At 36.7% G+C, this 17366-nt stretch overlaps 1 protein-coding gene across 1 annotated transcript in view; it reads left to right on the top strand.

Annotated features, from left to right (window-relative positions):
- LOC150079949 (RNA polymerase-associated protein CTR9 homolog) overlaps positions 1 to 17366 on the top strand; it is a 243782-nt gene that overhangs the window by 41853 nt on the left and 184563 nt on the right. Inside the window, exon 5 of the mRNA XM_090383623.1 lies at positions 11349 to 11527. Coding sequence (XP_090239749.1) covers positions 11349 to 11527 — 179 coding nt within the window. The remainder of the gene's footprint in view (positions 1 to 11348; positions 11528 to 17366) is intronic.

Here is a 17366-nt window from a genome sequence, read left to right as displayed (position 1 = left end):
GGGGTTACTTCTACCCATATGCAGTACTTTGCATTTGTCAAGGTTGAACTTCAGTTGCCACTTCTTAGCCCATCTGCCCAAATTATCTAGATCCTGTTGCAGTAGCACACTGCCATTACTGTCATTAACAACCCTGCCAACCTTTGTGTCATCTGCAAACTTCGACATTAAGCCGGATATACCTTCATCAATATCATTGATAAATACACAAAACAACAGTGGACCCAACACCGAACCCTGTGGGACTCCACTAATAACATTAGTCCACGAAGAGCAGCACCCATTGATTACCACCCTCTGTCTTCTCCCACTTAACCATCCTTTTATCCATTGTAGCAACTTACCCTTAATACCATTCTGCTCCAATTTGTACAGTAGTCTTCCATGCGCAACAGTGTCAAAAGCTTTCCTGAAATCCAAGTATATGATATCAAAATTATTTTTTGCATCCAGTTCCTTTGTGACCACATCATAATAACCAATCAAATTTGTCAGACAAGACTTTCCCTTAACAAACCCATGCTGTGTTTGAATTATTGCTGCAGTCTTGTCTAGATGATCCTGCAATGCATCTTTAACCAGCGACTCCATTATTTTACCCGGAACAGAAGTTAAACTAACTGGTCTGTAATTACTCGTGTCACCCTTCGATCCACCTTTGTGAATTGGGGACACATTTGCACATCTCCAGTCCGTGGGAACCTCCCCTGAGTCCAAGGATGCTCTCATAATTATGGCTAAGGGTTTGCTTAGTTGCTTTGCCGCCTCCTTTAAAATAACTGGATAGATCCCATCCACCCCAGGTGCCTTTCTTATGTTTAACTTCAACAATTTCTCCTCCACTTTGCTCTCAGTTATTACAAAATCATTAAGCACACTGCTACAATTTGATAACCTTCTTCCATTTTCAAATTGTAATAATTCCTCACGTGTGAATGTAGATGCAAAATACTCATTCAGTTTGTTTGCTATCTGAGCAGGAACATCAACAGTCGAACCATCGATGTCAAGTGGACCAATCATATTCATCCCCTTCCTTTTAGAGTTTATATAAGTAAAGAAATCCTTGCTGTTTTTCTTAGCATCTTTTGCCAAAGATTTCTCGTAATCCACCTTCGCCTGCCGAACCTCCTTTGTGACCTGATTACAGACTAGCTTATATCTGCCACAGGCTTCTGCGTCACCTGATAACTTATATGCATCCCATGCATTTTTCTTCTCTGTCACAAGTCTCATTAGTTCATTTGATAACCATTTAGGCCTAAACCTTGAACGATATTTCTTAATCGGCATATAAAGTCTAGTAGCTTCCACGATTAATTCTTTGAATGCTTCCCACTTAGAATTTACTGTTTGTAACATCGTCAGTTGATCCCACTGTACAGAATTTAAAAACTGTCTGAGACCACTGTACTCCCCTTTACGGAAGCAAAAACCCTTTCCTTTACCCCTGACGGTAGTTACCTCTTTGAGTAAATCCCACTTCAGCACACTGTGATCACTGCCACCTAGTGGTTCCTTTATCTGCAAATTCTTAATACACGAATGATCACTGCTGATAACCAGATCAAGAGTGTTACTTTCTCTGGTTGCCTCTCGAACATGCTGCTGCTGCAGAAAACAATCATCCAATAAATCCACAAAAGTCTGACTAGTGTGTGAGTGACCAACCCACAAGTTCCAGTCAATATCTGGGAAGTTAAAATCCCCCATTATAAGACATTCTGATTTACTGGCCCACTCTATTTCTCTGTACAATTGTTCATTGTACTCATTCAAGTCATTAGGCCTATAACACACTCCTACTCTTATTTTTCCTTTCGCAGTGCTTATCTCACACCAAACTGACTCAACTGAGCACTGTTCATCTATATTAACTGGGTGCACTTCCTTTGATTTTATGTTTTTCTTAATTAACAGCATAACACCCCCTCCCTTTCTGTCCTGTCTATCCTTTCTGAACACATTGTACTCCCCAAATTCCAGTTCTGCATTCCTTATATCTTTGTGACACCACGTCTCTGCTATCCCAACAATATCCGCCTTTAATGTCTTGACCAACACTTCAAATTCATCAAATTTATTTACTATACTTCTAGCATTGGTATACATGCAAGCATACATGCTCCTATGCCTATTCCTTGTTACCCTAACACATCCCATATACCCAACTATTCCATGATGACTGCCATCCGTCCCTGAAACCCCCAACACCCCTCGCTCCAGGTCACTTCTTATTCTAATACAAGTTGTGCAAGAATCACCTTCACCTCTGCCTGCGGTTACTGTTAAACTATTAGTCTTTGTATCCCCCCAAACTAGCAGTTTTCCGACCCACCTAACACTGCCTCGATAGCATCAGCAAATATTCTTGCACCCTTTCTATTTAAGTGTATCCCATCCCTGTAGAAGCAATCTCTCCTGTTAACAAGTACAGTCCAGGCTGAAAAAAATTCTACCCCTTGAGCCTTGCACAATCTTTCCAGGGCCGAATTGATCGACAAGGCTCTCATCATGTACTCCCTCCTATCGTGTCTGGGCAGAATTGCAGGCACTTTCAAATTCAACCCTATTTCACGGCTTTTTTTCAACAGTGACCTGTACTTGTTGAGTAATTCCGCCGGTCTCCTACTCTTAATATCATTAGTGCCAACGTGTACAACTATATCACCTTTTGTGCCCTTGAAAGATGATATCCGCTCTACAACATCATCAACCTTTGCCCCTGGCAGACATACCCTGGTCCTGTTCCACCTATCCTTTTTACAAAGGATGTTCCCCGTTTCCCTGACAATAGAGTCACCAACAACTACTAGTTCCTGTGGGACCAGCGCATTCTGCCTTAGGGGTTGCCGCTGTGTTGCGTGATGACCAAGTGCAAGCTCTGGCATTGATGTGGGCAGCTGAGAGCCTGATGGGCCCCTCAATTTAGATCTTTCGAGGGCATCCACCCTGTCCTTCAAACTCTCATATAGGCCCATAACAACGCTGAGTTGTCGCCTGATTTCCTTACACTCCTTACATCGCGCGCACACAAAGACATCCCCCATGGCAATATCATGTTCCGTTCCAGAGAGTTCGGCAAACATTTCACAAGTTGCACATTTTTTTAGGCTGTGATGTGTTGGAGAATTGCCCCCCTCAGTTCTCCCCCGAGTCACAGCACTCCTGCCACTTTGTGCCCGTTGCTTTGCTGCTCTAGTCTGGGGCATGGTAGTTTAAATTAATAAAATCAATAAATTAAATGTCAATAGTATTTGAATAGAAACTATTAAATAGAAACAGTGAAGCGTATTACTATATAATTATGCATTAGAGCTACCTAGCTACCTCAATTAAAAAAATTTGAATTCCCTACCACTATATCCAAAAACAATGGCTACAAAAATGGAACGAAATAATGGTTTTACCTATCGTAAGTAAAATCCACAGAAACTCTTTATCTAAATAAAAAATAAAAAATAACCAGCGTAACTATAACTATATGACTACGTATTAAGTACAATATAAAATAACAATCATGTAAATAAAAGGCAAACACTTATCGATTTTGCGGAGCCTGTAACTGACAGCTGTAACTTTTAAAGAGATTCAGCGCCCTAACCTCCTTTGTAATCAAGTTACAAAGGAGGTTAGGCAAGTGAAGGCAGATTACAAGAAATCTTTGACAAAGGATGCAAAGAAAAACAGCAAAGACTTCTTTACTTATGTGTACTATAAAAGGAAGGTAACTAATCAGATTGGTCCAATTGATATTTCTACTGTTGATGATCCTGCTCAGGTAGCTGAGAAACTGAATGAGTATTTTGCATCTGCATTCACACACGAGGAATTCTGTAGGGAAGAGGAGGCTAGAATTTTATCAAACTCTAACAGGGTTTGATAAAATTCTAGAGGAGAAATTGTTGAAATCAAACATAAGAGAGGCACCTGGGGGTGGACAGAATCTATCCAGTTATATTAAAGGAGGCAGCAAAGTAATTTAAGCAAACCCTTAGCCATGATTATGAGAGCATTCTTAGATTCAGGGGAGGACCTCACAGACTGGAGATTAGCAAATCTCCAATTCACAAAGGGGGATCAAAGTGTGATACAAGTAATTACAGACCTTCATTAATATAAATGATATTAATGAAGGTATATCAGACTTAATGTCCAAGTTTGCAAATGATAAAGAAAGGTTGGCAGGGTTATTAATGACAGTATTCTACTGCAACAGGATCTAGAAATGTTAGGCAGCTGGGCTGAGAATGGCAACAGAAGTTTAACATTAACAAATGCAAAGTACTGCATATGGGTAGCAGTTAGGGTAGTAGAGAATGAAGACCTGGGTTGGTTAGTTATTTGGTTTTTAGGAGCATTAGCAACTAAGGCCATATTGCTCCGGGATATGCGGTGGTCATTCCCTGACCTTTCCGCACCCTCCGTATTTGGTGGTGACGGGCTTGAACCCCGGTCTAATCAAGAAGTGTGTGCTACGCACTGCTGCTCCATCCCACCTGGCTACGGAGGCGCCTGAAGAAAGAAGAAGACCTGGGAGTAATTGTACAGTCAGTATGAAGTTCTCTGAGCAGTGCAGATAGGCTGCCAGGATAGCTCATGGGGTTTCGTCAGCGATATACAGGAATTTTGCTATCAGGGATAAGGAAGTGATTAACACTTTGTATAAGGCGATAGTTAGGTAATATCTTGAGCACTGCATACAGGTCTGGAGTGCTCATTGTAGGAAGGATATAGAGCTGCTGGAACAAGTACAGAGAACAATGAGATTGGTGAGGGGAACAAAGTGGTGCTCTTACCACTTTGTTTTGTAAATTGCAGCATCTAAAAACTAGGCACCTGCAAGGTGATCTTATTGAGGTGTTTAAAGTTTTGAATGGTTTGAGCCAGCTCAGTGCTGATGTGAATCTTACGCTTGCTGAGATTATGCACGTGAGAGGGACATAAATTCAAATTGAGGAAAAGTGGTTGCAGAATAGATGTGTGGAAATTTTCCTATAGTCAGTGAGTGGTTGAATGCTGGAACGAACTTCCATCTGTTATGGAAGTCAATAGCTTGAGTGAATTCAAGGAAGAACTAGAGAAACTTTTTAGAGGTAATGGATAGGTGAAATGGTGGGTGGCCGATATTTTGACTTTCCTAATAAAGTAAAATAAACTAAAAATGTCAAACCCCTATTAAAGATGTTTTGAACCTGGATGGTAATGATTATGTAACTGTCTACTTAAAATTATTGAAAAAAGGAGAAAAATAAAAAAAAAGTAAAGAAAATTAAGTAAATATTATAAATAGAAAAAAAAATGACAAATGGAGGGACAAAATGTGAAGGTACAGTAGTTACATGTTTGAGTTGATTGTAGTGCAAGCGACTGTTAAATATGGCAACACATTCTCTCTCTCTCTCTTTCTTTTTCTTTCTTGACTTTATGTGACTATACCCAGTGGTGAGCTGTGAATACTTTAATAATGGGCTCGCAGTTTTTCTGACTTTCTACTCAGTAAATTTGATCGGTCACGGAAGTGATGTCATCCACGGATTCTATCAGAGGCGCTTTCCATGGTTGCTCTACTAGTAGTGTGATTAGAGCATGTGACATATTTTTCGTGACCGGTATGATATCTTAAGTCAGGGGCGGATTCAGGGGGGTGAACAAATGGGGCTTATTACCCCCTTAACCATGCTTTTAATGAATGTGTAAAATGTTTCTAGGTGTATCTAAAAAAAAAAAAAAAAAAAAAAAAAAAAAGCTTAAAAACCTGGTCGTCATGCCTCCCCTTATGATTATAACTGGATACAATAGTGTCTGGAGTAAGTATGATTGCAACAATACATGTATTTGTCATATGACTGCGACAATACAAATATTTGTCAACAGTTTATTTTTCATCTGGCATTTTCGTTACGTTCCATTGTTAGGTTCCCCTAACAGCTGCATATGTTGCTCCAACTACAAAGATCGGTACTTCAATCGACACTGTTTTCCAGAGATATTTAGATACGTTGCAATCGCAAGTATACATCTCTTACTTTAGTTATCATACATCCATTGTATCTTGCATTCCAGAAATTTTGTAAATTTGTGAATGATCAATAAAATATTTAAAATAAAAAAGCTCTTTTATTTCGTAATCAATATATACAAATCAAAATACCTAAAAGAAACGCGAAGGATGTTTCATCTTCGTAAAAAAGTTGAGTGTGCTTGGCACACCCGCAACTTTCTTATTCGTCTTTTTTTTTTTTAACAATTAGGGACATATAATGGATACATTTTTTTTCATGATAAAATTTTAATATTGCAAATAAAAAATAATGTGAAATATTTTCCATTGTGATAGTTATGTTATCACAAATAACATAACTATCACAAAACTTTCCACAATTTTAAATTTCTCAGCAATGCAGACTGGCTACCAGAGCAGGTCATGGGGTTTTGTCAATGATATACAGGAATTTTGCTAGTAGGGACAAGGAAGTGATTGGCCCTATGTATAAGGCAATGGTCAGGCCATGCCTTGAGTACTGCGTACAGGTCTGGAGGCCTCATTTTAGGAAGGATGTAGATTTGCTTGAGTGTGTACAGAGAAGGGCAACAAGATTGATGAAGGGAATGAAAGGATCCTCTTACCAAGAGAGGCTTAAGTTCTGCAAATTGCAGCGGCTGGAGACTAGGCACCTGCGAGGTGATCTGATTGAGGTGTATAAGGCCTTGAATGGGTTGATCACACTGAATTCTAATGGATTCTTCCACTTGTTCAGATTACGAACCTAAGGGGTCATAAATTCAAATTGAAGAAAGATAGCTGTAGAATAGATGTGCTGAAATTTGCCTTTAGCCAGCGGGCAGTTAATTGCTGGAACAAACTTCCATATGTCATGGAAGTTGATAGGTTAAATAAATTTAAGGAGGAACTGGACAGGCATTTGGAGGGAATGGTTGTGTTAAATTTTTTTTTTTGGCTGATGCTACATAAGCTTCATACGATGATACATACGCTTGCTTTCTTGCATCACATGCCACGATTACTATTACTTATTACTATTATATTACTAATATAAAAATAAATATTACATAAAAAACAAACTTTCTAGAAAAAGTACACAAAAATCACAGATTACATGAAAAAAATTATTACACAAAAAATATTCAAGAAAATTTTATTCTAAAAATTGCCAATTTACTTCTTTATTAATATTTGTTGTCGATCTTCTGCTTTGCTCAATAGTTGAGCAATGATTACAGAGTAATGATTTGATGTAACGATCTGGATCAAACTGAAGCAATGGTTTTCCATTTAGATGTATGGTCATCATAATCTGCAACGTGTTTAATTGTCAACATTATTCATTCATTTCACTCGATTTTAAAGATAAACTGTCTTTGACAAAATCTTTAAAATCATTAATTTTTATTTCATATTTTATCAGAAAACAAATTTCTTATTCGGTTTTCACCATCTGGCCACCGAGACGAAATTCCTTTCAATGGTATCATTATTTTCTTTATTTAATTTAAAATCACTCTCTGTTGTATTAATAACTTATCCTTTAAGGATAAAACAATGCATTTAATAACTTGTCACGATGTAATTTTTTAAATGTGTTCTTACTTTTGATTTTGATTCCTTCAAATTCTTTCCACTTCAACATGCTCTCAATTTTAGCTTCATATTCGTCCTTCAGAATTTTTCAAATTAGCAATAGCATTGATAATTCAAATAAATAATTTATCTGCTTTTACCGTAGTAATTGTGTAAAGCTTCTGAAATGTAAGAGAGCTCCTGCAGGATGTCGATCATTAGTGCTAAATGTTTACGAAATTCCAGATTAAAAGTCGATTTAATACATTGTGGCCCGAACACACGACCGATCTTTATAGTTTCCACATTAAGTTCTTTAGCAATCATCCTTAATTCGCACTGGTTTTTTGGAGATTGGTGATATGCATACAGTTTTTTTTTTTTTTTTTTAATTATTGCCTGTATGCCATTAACATTTTCTACACAGTGAAAGCCTCTATGAAGTTTCAAAATCTGCCAACATATCATCTTTGTAAAGTTTGTGTATTTTAGTTGCCTCAATCCCCCCCCCACATTGCTACTTTCACTAGTTCTTTGAATACTGTGCAAAATGTCAGAATCACTTGGATATTCAGCTGCTTTGACCATGTAAACATAGACGAAGAAATTTACTGGAAGGCGTGGATCACTCACTTCTCCGAAAAACATATGCCTGTTTGTCAGAGTAAAGGGGAACCACAACACAGGTTGACCAGAGGCTATAATCTGTGTCGAGAATCTTCTTAATCCTCTGACTGGTTATGGAAAGCATATTGACTAGCACGACTTCTCGGAATGTGACTGCATAGGTTTTACGGACACCACTTAACATTGTGAAACGGCAATCCCTTTCACCCTTAATTCGCACTTTCAAATTATCTAAATTGCCTCAAAGCCAGAAGTGAGAACAACGTATACAAAGTTGTCTTTCCTAATCCGTTCGTTACATGCAAATTTTCTTCATTCAACGGAAACCATTTTAAATGTAATTACCAAGAGGCATTCAAAAAAATTTGCTGTAAAAAAGTTGGTTAAACAGAGGTCCAACTGTAATTATATCAAAAATGAAGCAATTTTAAAATACATAACTGATTTATTGTGCCATTAAAATGCTGGGGATGGGGTCCCGCTCACCCCACTGAAGTTTCGGCTCTGGATACTCAATAATTGCATTCAGGATTTCATTTGTAAAATAAATGATCGTTTCAACAATGGGCTTGCAAATTTTCAAAAAAAAATAACAATGGGCTCTCGCGAGCCCTTGCGAACCCACTATAGCTCACCACAGAGTATACCAGAGCATAATTTTTTTTTTTTTATACTCTGATATGGCCACAGAGGAGTTGAGAGAGAAAGAGAACATCACAATATTTAACAGTTGCTTGCACCACAATCAACTCAAATATATATTAAGCTTGGACAACCTAGCCAGAAAGTTTATAACTGAAATTAAATTCCAAATATCAAGCTGTGAAAGTTTGGGCTTCAAAATGTATTGGTGTCATGCAACAGAAGGTTGGATAAATCTGCTGAAACATAACAGATCATAAATTACAGGTCCCATGTACTGGTGAGGCAGTTTGTCCTTTACTTTGGCTGTGACCTGTGAAGTGTGAAAGATTTGTAGAAAAGCACAGGTTGAAAGATCTGCAAACTCTCAAGGTGTTCTTTACCTCATTTGTAGTTGAAAGCTGATTTAAGATAACTGCTTGGCTATGGAAAGAAATGAGTAGTTTAGTGGATGAAAAAGTATACACACCCTGTTGGCAGGACCTTTTCTCAGAAACACAATTTAAATGCCATCTGCTATGTGAGACAATACGGTGAAATGCTGTTAAAAATGGCATGGGATTATACTAATTGGACAAACTATTTACATGCAAGCACTGTTGAAAGATGAGAAGGAAGGGGACACCCTTCTGAGGTGATTGTGTTGAATCTGAAGAACTTATAAAATGTGTATTAATAGTGACAAATGATGCAAGGAAACAAGCTTTTATAGCAGCCAGAAAAAAAAAAAAAAAAAAACTGCTCATATCATCATTTGTCCATCTTCCTCTAACAATTTCTCCGATCCCTTCTTAAATTTATTCAAGCTACCCACTCCCACAACACCAGCTGGATGTTGTTAAAGTGGGTAGCTTGAATCAATTGCTCTCTGGTCGAAAGCAAATTTTTGCACATTATCCTGTATCCATCCATTTTAAATTTAAATTTATATTCCCTTACATGTGTCATCTGAGAAAGAGACAGGATGCCATCCTATCAACATATGTGTTATTTAATCTATTTGAAGCCTTAAACACATCAATCAGATCTTGCAGGTATTAGGTTCCAGACTCTGCTGGAAACTGCAATTTATGGAACTCAAATCTTTTTTTGTGCTCCTGACTAATTTTGTTGCTCTTCTTTGCACTGTTTTCTAGAGATCCATATCCTTCCTAAAATGAAGCTTTCAGATCTGTATACAGACTCAAGATACAGTTTAACCATTCTGTTATACAATGGCTAATCACAGTGTCCCTGTTGGCAGAATTCCAGTTGTACCACTTTACTAGTATGTTATTCTAGAATTACTGCAACCCGAGTACAGTACCTTGCATTTATTAATGTTAAACCTCAGTTGCCATTTCTCAACCCATCTGCCTAATTTTTGAAGTTTTTATTGCAGTAGTATACTCTGATGTCTGTTATTAACTAACCTGCCCTTTGTATTATCAGCAAACTTCAGCGTTAAACTTGATATGCCTTCATTGGTATCATTAATAAATAGTGAAAACATTATTGCCGTGCCTTCCTTTCTTGCATATACCTTTACCAAGTTCTCTTACTGATGATATGCGACTGCTGGTCCCTGGCTTCTCCTGCTAATGGTTGGATTTTTATTTTTTAAATCTTTATCATTTTAGTTATTTATTTTTATTTTATTTTATTTTTTGTGTTCCCTTTAATACAGTGAGAGCTAGTAATAGCAGCCTGCCTCATGGCAAGGACAAGAACTGGGGGGCTTGCTTTTCAAGTGGTTGTTGCTCCCTAATTGATAAGTTGCCAGTCAAATGACACTTCAACATAATGCTATGCTATACAACACGACTGGTTATGCTTTTACATATCACAAAGAAACATGACAAATGCGAAACCTTCTCAGAAACAACCATGACATAGATACATACATACATGTCCTTTCTGTACACATTATACTCACCATATTCAAATTCTGCATCCCTTGTCTGAGTGGCAACATGTGTGTGTTATTCCTGTAATATTTGCATTTGAGAATTAACCAATACTTCTTATTCATCAAATTTACTGTGTGCTTGTGTGAAACTCTTAGTGAAAACAGGCACATGGTAATTTTATTTTAGAACATTTACTCATTAAAAACAGGCATACAAATATTTATTCTTATATCTCTAATGCAGTCTGTGTATTTGTTTGTTGCATGAGAACCCTCAGCAGATTTTGTGATCCTCTCTAAACCTTTCCTGGCTATTGCATGTTCCAATAAAAGCACTGGAAAAAATCAGTTTTGTCTCCTTAAAGCTGCTATTAAACTTTAGTTTGTGTATCCCCCTCTCCCCAAACTAGTTATGTTCTGACCCACCCAACACTGCCTCGAATGTATGCAATGAGTTATGTATGCTGGAATTATAATTATGTATTATGCACCACACTACATTGAATTAAAAATAATATTTTTAAAAGCTCTTTGGAAAATAACTTCTAATTTTATAATAAAAAACTTTATTGAATTGTTTTCTAATTAGTTTGTCTAATTTCATTACAGTCACCTAACAACATTCCATCTTTGCTGGGAAAAGCGTGTATATCATTTAATAAGAAAGATTACAGAGGGGCCCTTGCATTTTATAAAAAAGCTATGCGTACAAATCCTAAATGCCCAGCTGAAGTAAGACTTGGAATGGGACATTGCTTTTATAAACTAGGAAAGCATGATAAAGCAAGGTATACTTTCATATAACTTTTACAACTTCACAGTATTTTTGAAAGTTTTAGATATTCTGTTGTATTTTAGAATCATTTAGAATTTGTGTATTAAATTTGATTAGAAAATGTCTTACAAAACAATATTTAGATTGAAAGAGTTTTAAGTTTTGCAGTGAAAGATTATCAGATTTCTCCCATTTTAGTTTGCAAATCATTTAAATTTTTTGTTGTAACTTTCATTGTTAAATCATTATTTCTGAGATTTTTTCCCCTTTCTTTCCATTAGTTAATGATACTATTAAATGTCAATTCGAAAATTGTACATCTCTTAAAGTACCATTTATAACTTACACAATATAATAGCGTAGCTTAATTTAATTTATTATGATACTCACCTTTTTATAATCTGCATTGATGTTGGAATAAATTGGATGATAATTTTAAATTTAAGTTAGCATGAATGAGTTAGGATTTAAAAACAGAATTAAAATGTGCACAAGGAAGTAGAAGTGCACGTATTCGTCCTTGATTGTCAATGTTGAAATTTGAAACGATTTAAGTTATACGGTTGGAAACAGAAGGCCAATAGCCATTACAAGTGGCTTTCGTTTTACACGTCTTCAGTTGGCAATGGTAGAATGAGAGTAAATGCGTGTATTTAAGAAGACTAAGTTCCCGTGATGCTCCTGGATATACGTGGGAATCTCAGGTGCATGAGATTCCAGACCGGTGCTATGGTATAGGGTAGTTTGGAATTTAATACTTGAAGAGTGGAATGGCGGCGAAACCATTCTATAACTAGGGCTTCATATTGGAAAATTTTAAAGCTGGATTTTAATTTGATAATAGGAATGGCTGAATCTACTAAGGGGGTGTGGTTGTGGGATTGAACATCCCACAATCCCTAATGGGATTAGGGATCTCAGCCCCCTATCTGAAATTTACCTAGCCTCCGTAGAAAATCATATATTACAACCATACCCCCCAGATACAAAGGGTACTAGGAAAGTTTTGCAATACAGCTTTGTTTATTTAATTTTTTCAAAGTAATTTCCTCTACATTCAATACACCTCTCCATCCTCCGAAACCAATCTTTAAACCAGTTCTGCCAAGTTTCACTAGGGAATAAAGCACACTCGTTGTCCCAAGCCCGTAGAAGGTCCTCATCACTGGAAAACCGCCTCCCTTTTAGCTTCATTTTCACATGCGGGAACAGTGCAAAGTCGCAGGGAGCAAGGTCTGGACTGTAGGGAGGGTGCTCGAGAAGTTTCAGTCCTGTCGTGGTCAAATATTCAGTGCAGGCTTTGGCGCGGTCAGCTGGAGCATTATCGTGATGGGGGTACCAGGTGTCCATTCTTGACTTTGGCTGCAGGTTCTTCATAGATCCAATGACTTTAGGCAGGCATTGTTCAGTATACCACTTAGCTGTGACTGTCTTCTGCGTGTCCAAAACGACACGTTCCACAATTCCACTCGATTTGAAAAATACAGCTATCATTTTCTTCTTTACAGATCGGGATTTTCTGACAATTACGGGTGTGTCGTCATCATCAAAGACCCAAACTTTGTTTTGAGCCTTGGTCGGCAGATCGTAATAGTACAGCCAAGTCTCGTCACCTGTCACGATGTTGTTCACATACCGAGATTGTCCCTTATCAAACTTTTTTAACATCTCCCGGCACCAAGTCACACGTCGTGTCATCTGCTCTTCAGTCAGTTGATGCGGCACCCAGAGAGAACAAAGTTTCTTCACGTGCAAATTATCTTGCAGAATCGAACGAATTGCTGGTGCATTTAGGCCCAAAGTATCCTCTATCTGTTGGTAGGTCACTCGCCTGTTTTCGTCAAGCATTTTCCTCACAGCAGTAACGTTTTCCTCCGTAACTGACGTTCGTGGCCTTCCTGGCCTCTCAGAATCCTCCAGAGTGAAATTTCCCCTTTGGAATTCTCTATACCACCTGAATATCGTTGTACGATGTGGACAATCATCATCTAGTGCAAGAGTCATTTCTTCTAAGCACTGGTCTATGGTTAAACCACGCACGAAATTATACCGCAAAACTGTCCTTATCTCATTTCGTGACCACGATGCCATCGCAAGCACTTTACACTCTCACTACTAATGAATAACTGAGCTCATTGACTTGGCGTGGCGGCTACTATGCACGTATGAACATGTCTCAACATGCAGCAACAAGCAGCTTCCTGTGATTCATTGTTGCGTCATATTGCAAAACTTTCCTAGTACCCTTTGTATTAAATTATTTATACGATACACTGACGATATCGATATCCTCTTAATAGGGCACAAATCCACAATAAATGATCTTTTCATTAAATTTAATTCCATGCATAATAGATTAAAATATACCCTGGAATTGAAAGAAAAGGGACAAATTAATTTCCTAAACCTCACTATATACAGAAGCGATACAAAACTAGGAAAAAGAATTTTCAGAAAAAATACTCACACAGCCAAATACTTACACTTTGAATCACATCACCCCCTCAACACAAAAAAAGCAGTCCTTTATAATAAAATTTACAATGCTATAAAATACAGTTCCACACATTAATAATGAACCTAAATAATGACTTTAATAATGAACTACAATATCTTACAAGTAAATTCATATCTAGGAAATATCCTATTCAATTAATCAAACAAACTATTATCACAGTCCAAAATAATATCAACAACCCACCCAAATGCATGTCCAATAATAATCCACATATTATCCTCCCTTACCATAGTAATTTTGCCAACCAATTCCACCGTTTATTCAAAAGTACTGATATCACCCTTACATTCTCATCTTACAATAAACTAGGTTCATTATTCAACTCATATAAAGATACACAAAATTACCACATTAATGACATGAATAATATCATCTACTTAATAAAATGTCAAGATAACTGTAATGCTTGCTACATTGGTAGCACCACCACAAAATACGGTTCTACCAAAACATCAAACACATGTGCGTACTACCACTACAATAGCTTTAGGACGGGACAGTCCAATACCGAATTAGCAACACATGTTCAATCCCACAACCACACCCCCTTAGTAGATTCGGCCATTCCTATTATCAAATTAAAATCCAGCTTTAAAATTTTCCAATATGAAGCCCTAGTTATAGAATGGTTTCGCCGCCATTCCACTCTTCAAGTATTAAATTCCAAACTACCCTATAACATATCACCGGTCTGGAATCTCATGCACCTGAGATTCCCACGTGTATCCAGGAGTATCACGGGAACTTAGTCTTCTTAAATACACGCGTTTACTCTCATTCTACCATTGCCAACTGAAGACGTGTAAAATGAAAGCCACTTGTTATAGCTTTTGGCCTTCTGTTTCCAACCGTATAACTTAAATCGTTTCAAATTTCAACATTGACAACCAAAGATGAAGACATGCACTTCTACTTCCTTGCGCACATTTTAATTCTGTTTTTAAATCCTAACTCATTCATGCTAACTTAAATTTAAAATTATCATCCAATTTATTCCAACATCAATGCAGATTATAAAAAGGTGAGTATCATAATAAATTAAATTAAGCTACGCTATTATATTGTGATACTATTAAATGTATATTGAGAAGTGAATTATCTTTGAATGTGACTGATTTAAAGATTATTCAGTCATTGAAACAAAGAATGATTATTGAAAAGGAGAGAATTTTTCCCCAAATTTTGGTTTGGAAAAAAAAAATCCACATCTTTGGCAAGAACACATCTTTGACATTCTTTTAGTTACTTTTAGTGTCCTACTTTTAGTTGGACATCTTTCATTATTCACTACAACTGAAATTGATTTTTTTTTTAAATTGATTTTCTGTTTGTATGGTTATAAAACCTTGTATGAGCATAGATTCCATATAATTCTCCATGTGGAATCTGTTCAGGGATGATTTTGCAGCTAATCCCTCACTTAATACTGAATTTTCAGAGACTGGATTTGAAGGTAGATTGAGTGTGAATTTGTCTTAAAATGCAGATATGCCAATATGAGTACCGTTCAAGTACTGAGTATTATTACAAATTATGCTTTAATTATACTATAATGCTTTTACCTTAATAGTTTTATATTTGAGGATGTTTTTATTTAAAAAGGCTTTCTCCAACTGCATTGATCATGTGCTCTACGAGTGGCATTGCAAAGTGTCATGCCCAGAAGTTCACTGATCCCATCCTTCCAACTAGTTGCACCTCTTCCCCTCGATTTTTCCTTCCCTTATATTCTTCAACAGAAAGTTCTCCCTTCTTACTATATGACAAAAAAAACTTGTTTTCTTTTGTTGATGCTATGAAGAAGAATTTTAGGCCTGCCAATTTTATTCAATACCCACTCATTTGTTCTTCGATCGAAGTAAGAAATATTCAGTATTCTCCTGTAACACCACATTTAAAATCCCACAATTTTCTTCCTGTCAGCTCTTTTCCATCCTTAACATCCATAAGTGACAACTGGAAAAATTAACAAATCAATGATTCTTAGTTTCATCTTTAGGGGCAGATCTTGATCTTTCCATAATTTTGTCAGATCAGTGAAGCAGTTGGCTGTTGTCTCTTTACACTTTTATGCCCAACTACAAATTCAAGTTATTTTAATGGTACTAGTTCTTCAGTCATATCCATAGAGGAGTTGGAGGGCATTCTTTCACATGCAGGTAACATAAAGCATTGTTTTATGTTGCCTGCATGTAAATATTAATAAAATAAGTTTTATTAATAAAATAAAAATAAATCACTAAACAAACAACAATAAAATAAGTGTATAAGTGTATTTATTTTATTATTTAATCTACTTTTACATTCTCTTCTATTCCACCTTACTTGTACATATTTCAGGAGTGGAATCAACTATGTAATACAGCTAGGCCTCGCATAACGCGAGTTCGATTAACGCGATATTCAGTTAACACTATTTGAAAAATGATACCACTTTTCACTTTACACAATGCAAATTTCCAGTTAACGCGATCTTTTTTTTTTATGCAATAGTTGAAAAAGATTTGAATCTCGCGTTAAGCTTACCGCGAGTCATACGGTCAATAAACAGACGTTTGCCTGCTGCCTGCCTCGGTGTGTTCCATCAACCATTGGAAGAAGACGTGTTTGTCTCCTGCTAATAAAGTCAATGCAGACTTGCATTTAAAAATTCAAATTTTTAAATGAGCCAGATGAAAATGTTACCACGAAGGAGATAACAGTAAAAGAATTAGATGAAATCTTTCGTATCGCATAGAACCTCAAACAAAAGGTTTGATGTTCTCTGTGATATTTATTTCGCCAGGGCCCAGAGAAGATTGTTGTCGGCTATCGGAAATTGATTGATGAAAAGAGAAAGTCACCACTGTTCAAATATTTCTGCAACAGTAATTTCTTCATTGTGTATTTTGTGTCAGAGGTTCCCAAAGTTTCTCGGTTCACAGTGCCTTTAATGTCTCAGTAAATTTTTCAAGGCACACCCAGACCAAAAGAAATACCTAACAGTTTTGTTTAGTAGTTAGGTCCAAACAACTTAATAAGAAATGCTGAAACTGTGAACTACCTCGAGCTAGTAGTTCACGCGGTGTCCGACAGATGTCGAGTATCGCTATGTTTCCCTCGAAAATTTAAAATATTCCGCGGCGCACAGTTTGGGAACCGCTGTTTTATGCAATAAACATTTAATTCCATAATTATTTTCATTATCTTTTACATTATATACAGTTAAAAAATTATTTAAAAGATATTTTTAAAATTCTTTATGGACATTCCAGAATTGACCTCAAGAACCAATTATAATTTTTCCTATTGGTTATGATATTCGATTAACGTGTTTCCGTTTTGCGCAATGTGC

The sequence above is a fragment of the Mastigoproctus giganteus genome, chromosome 10 (assembly GCF_048544385.1).
Source record: "Mastigoproctus giganteus isolate SK-2022 chromosome 10, ASM4854438v1, whole genome shotgun sequence".
In the NCBI taxonomy this organism is placed as follows: Eukaryota; Metazoa; Arthropoda; class Arachnida; order Uropygi; family Thelyphonidae; genus Mastigoproctus; species Mastigoproctus giganteus.
Note: the sequence above shows the minus strand (reverse complement) of the source record. Positions and strands in the feature narration are given on the sequence as shown.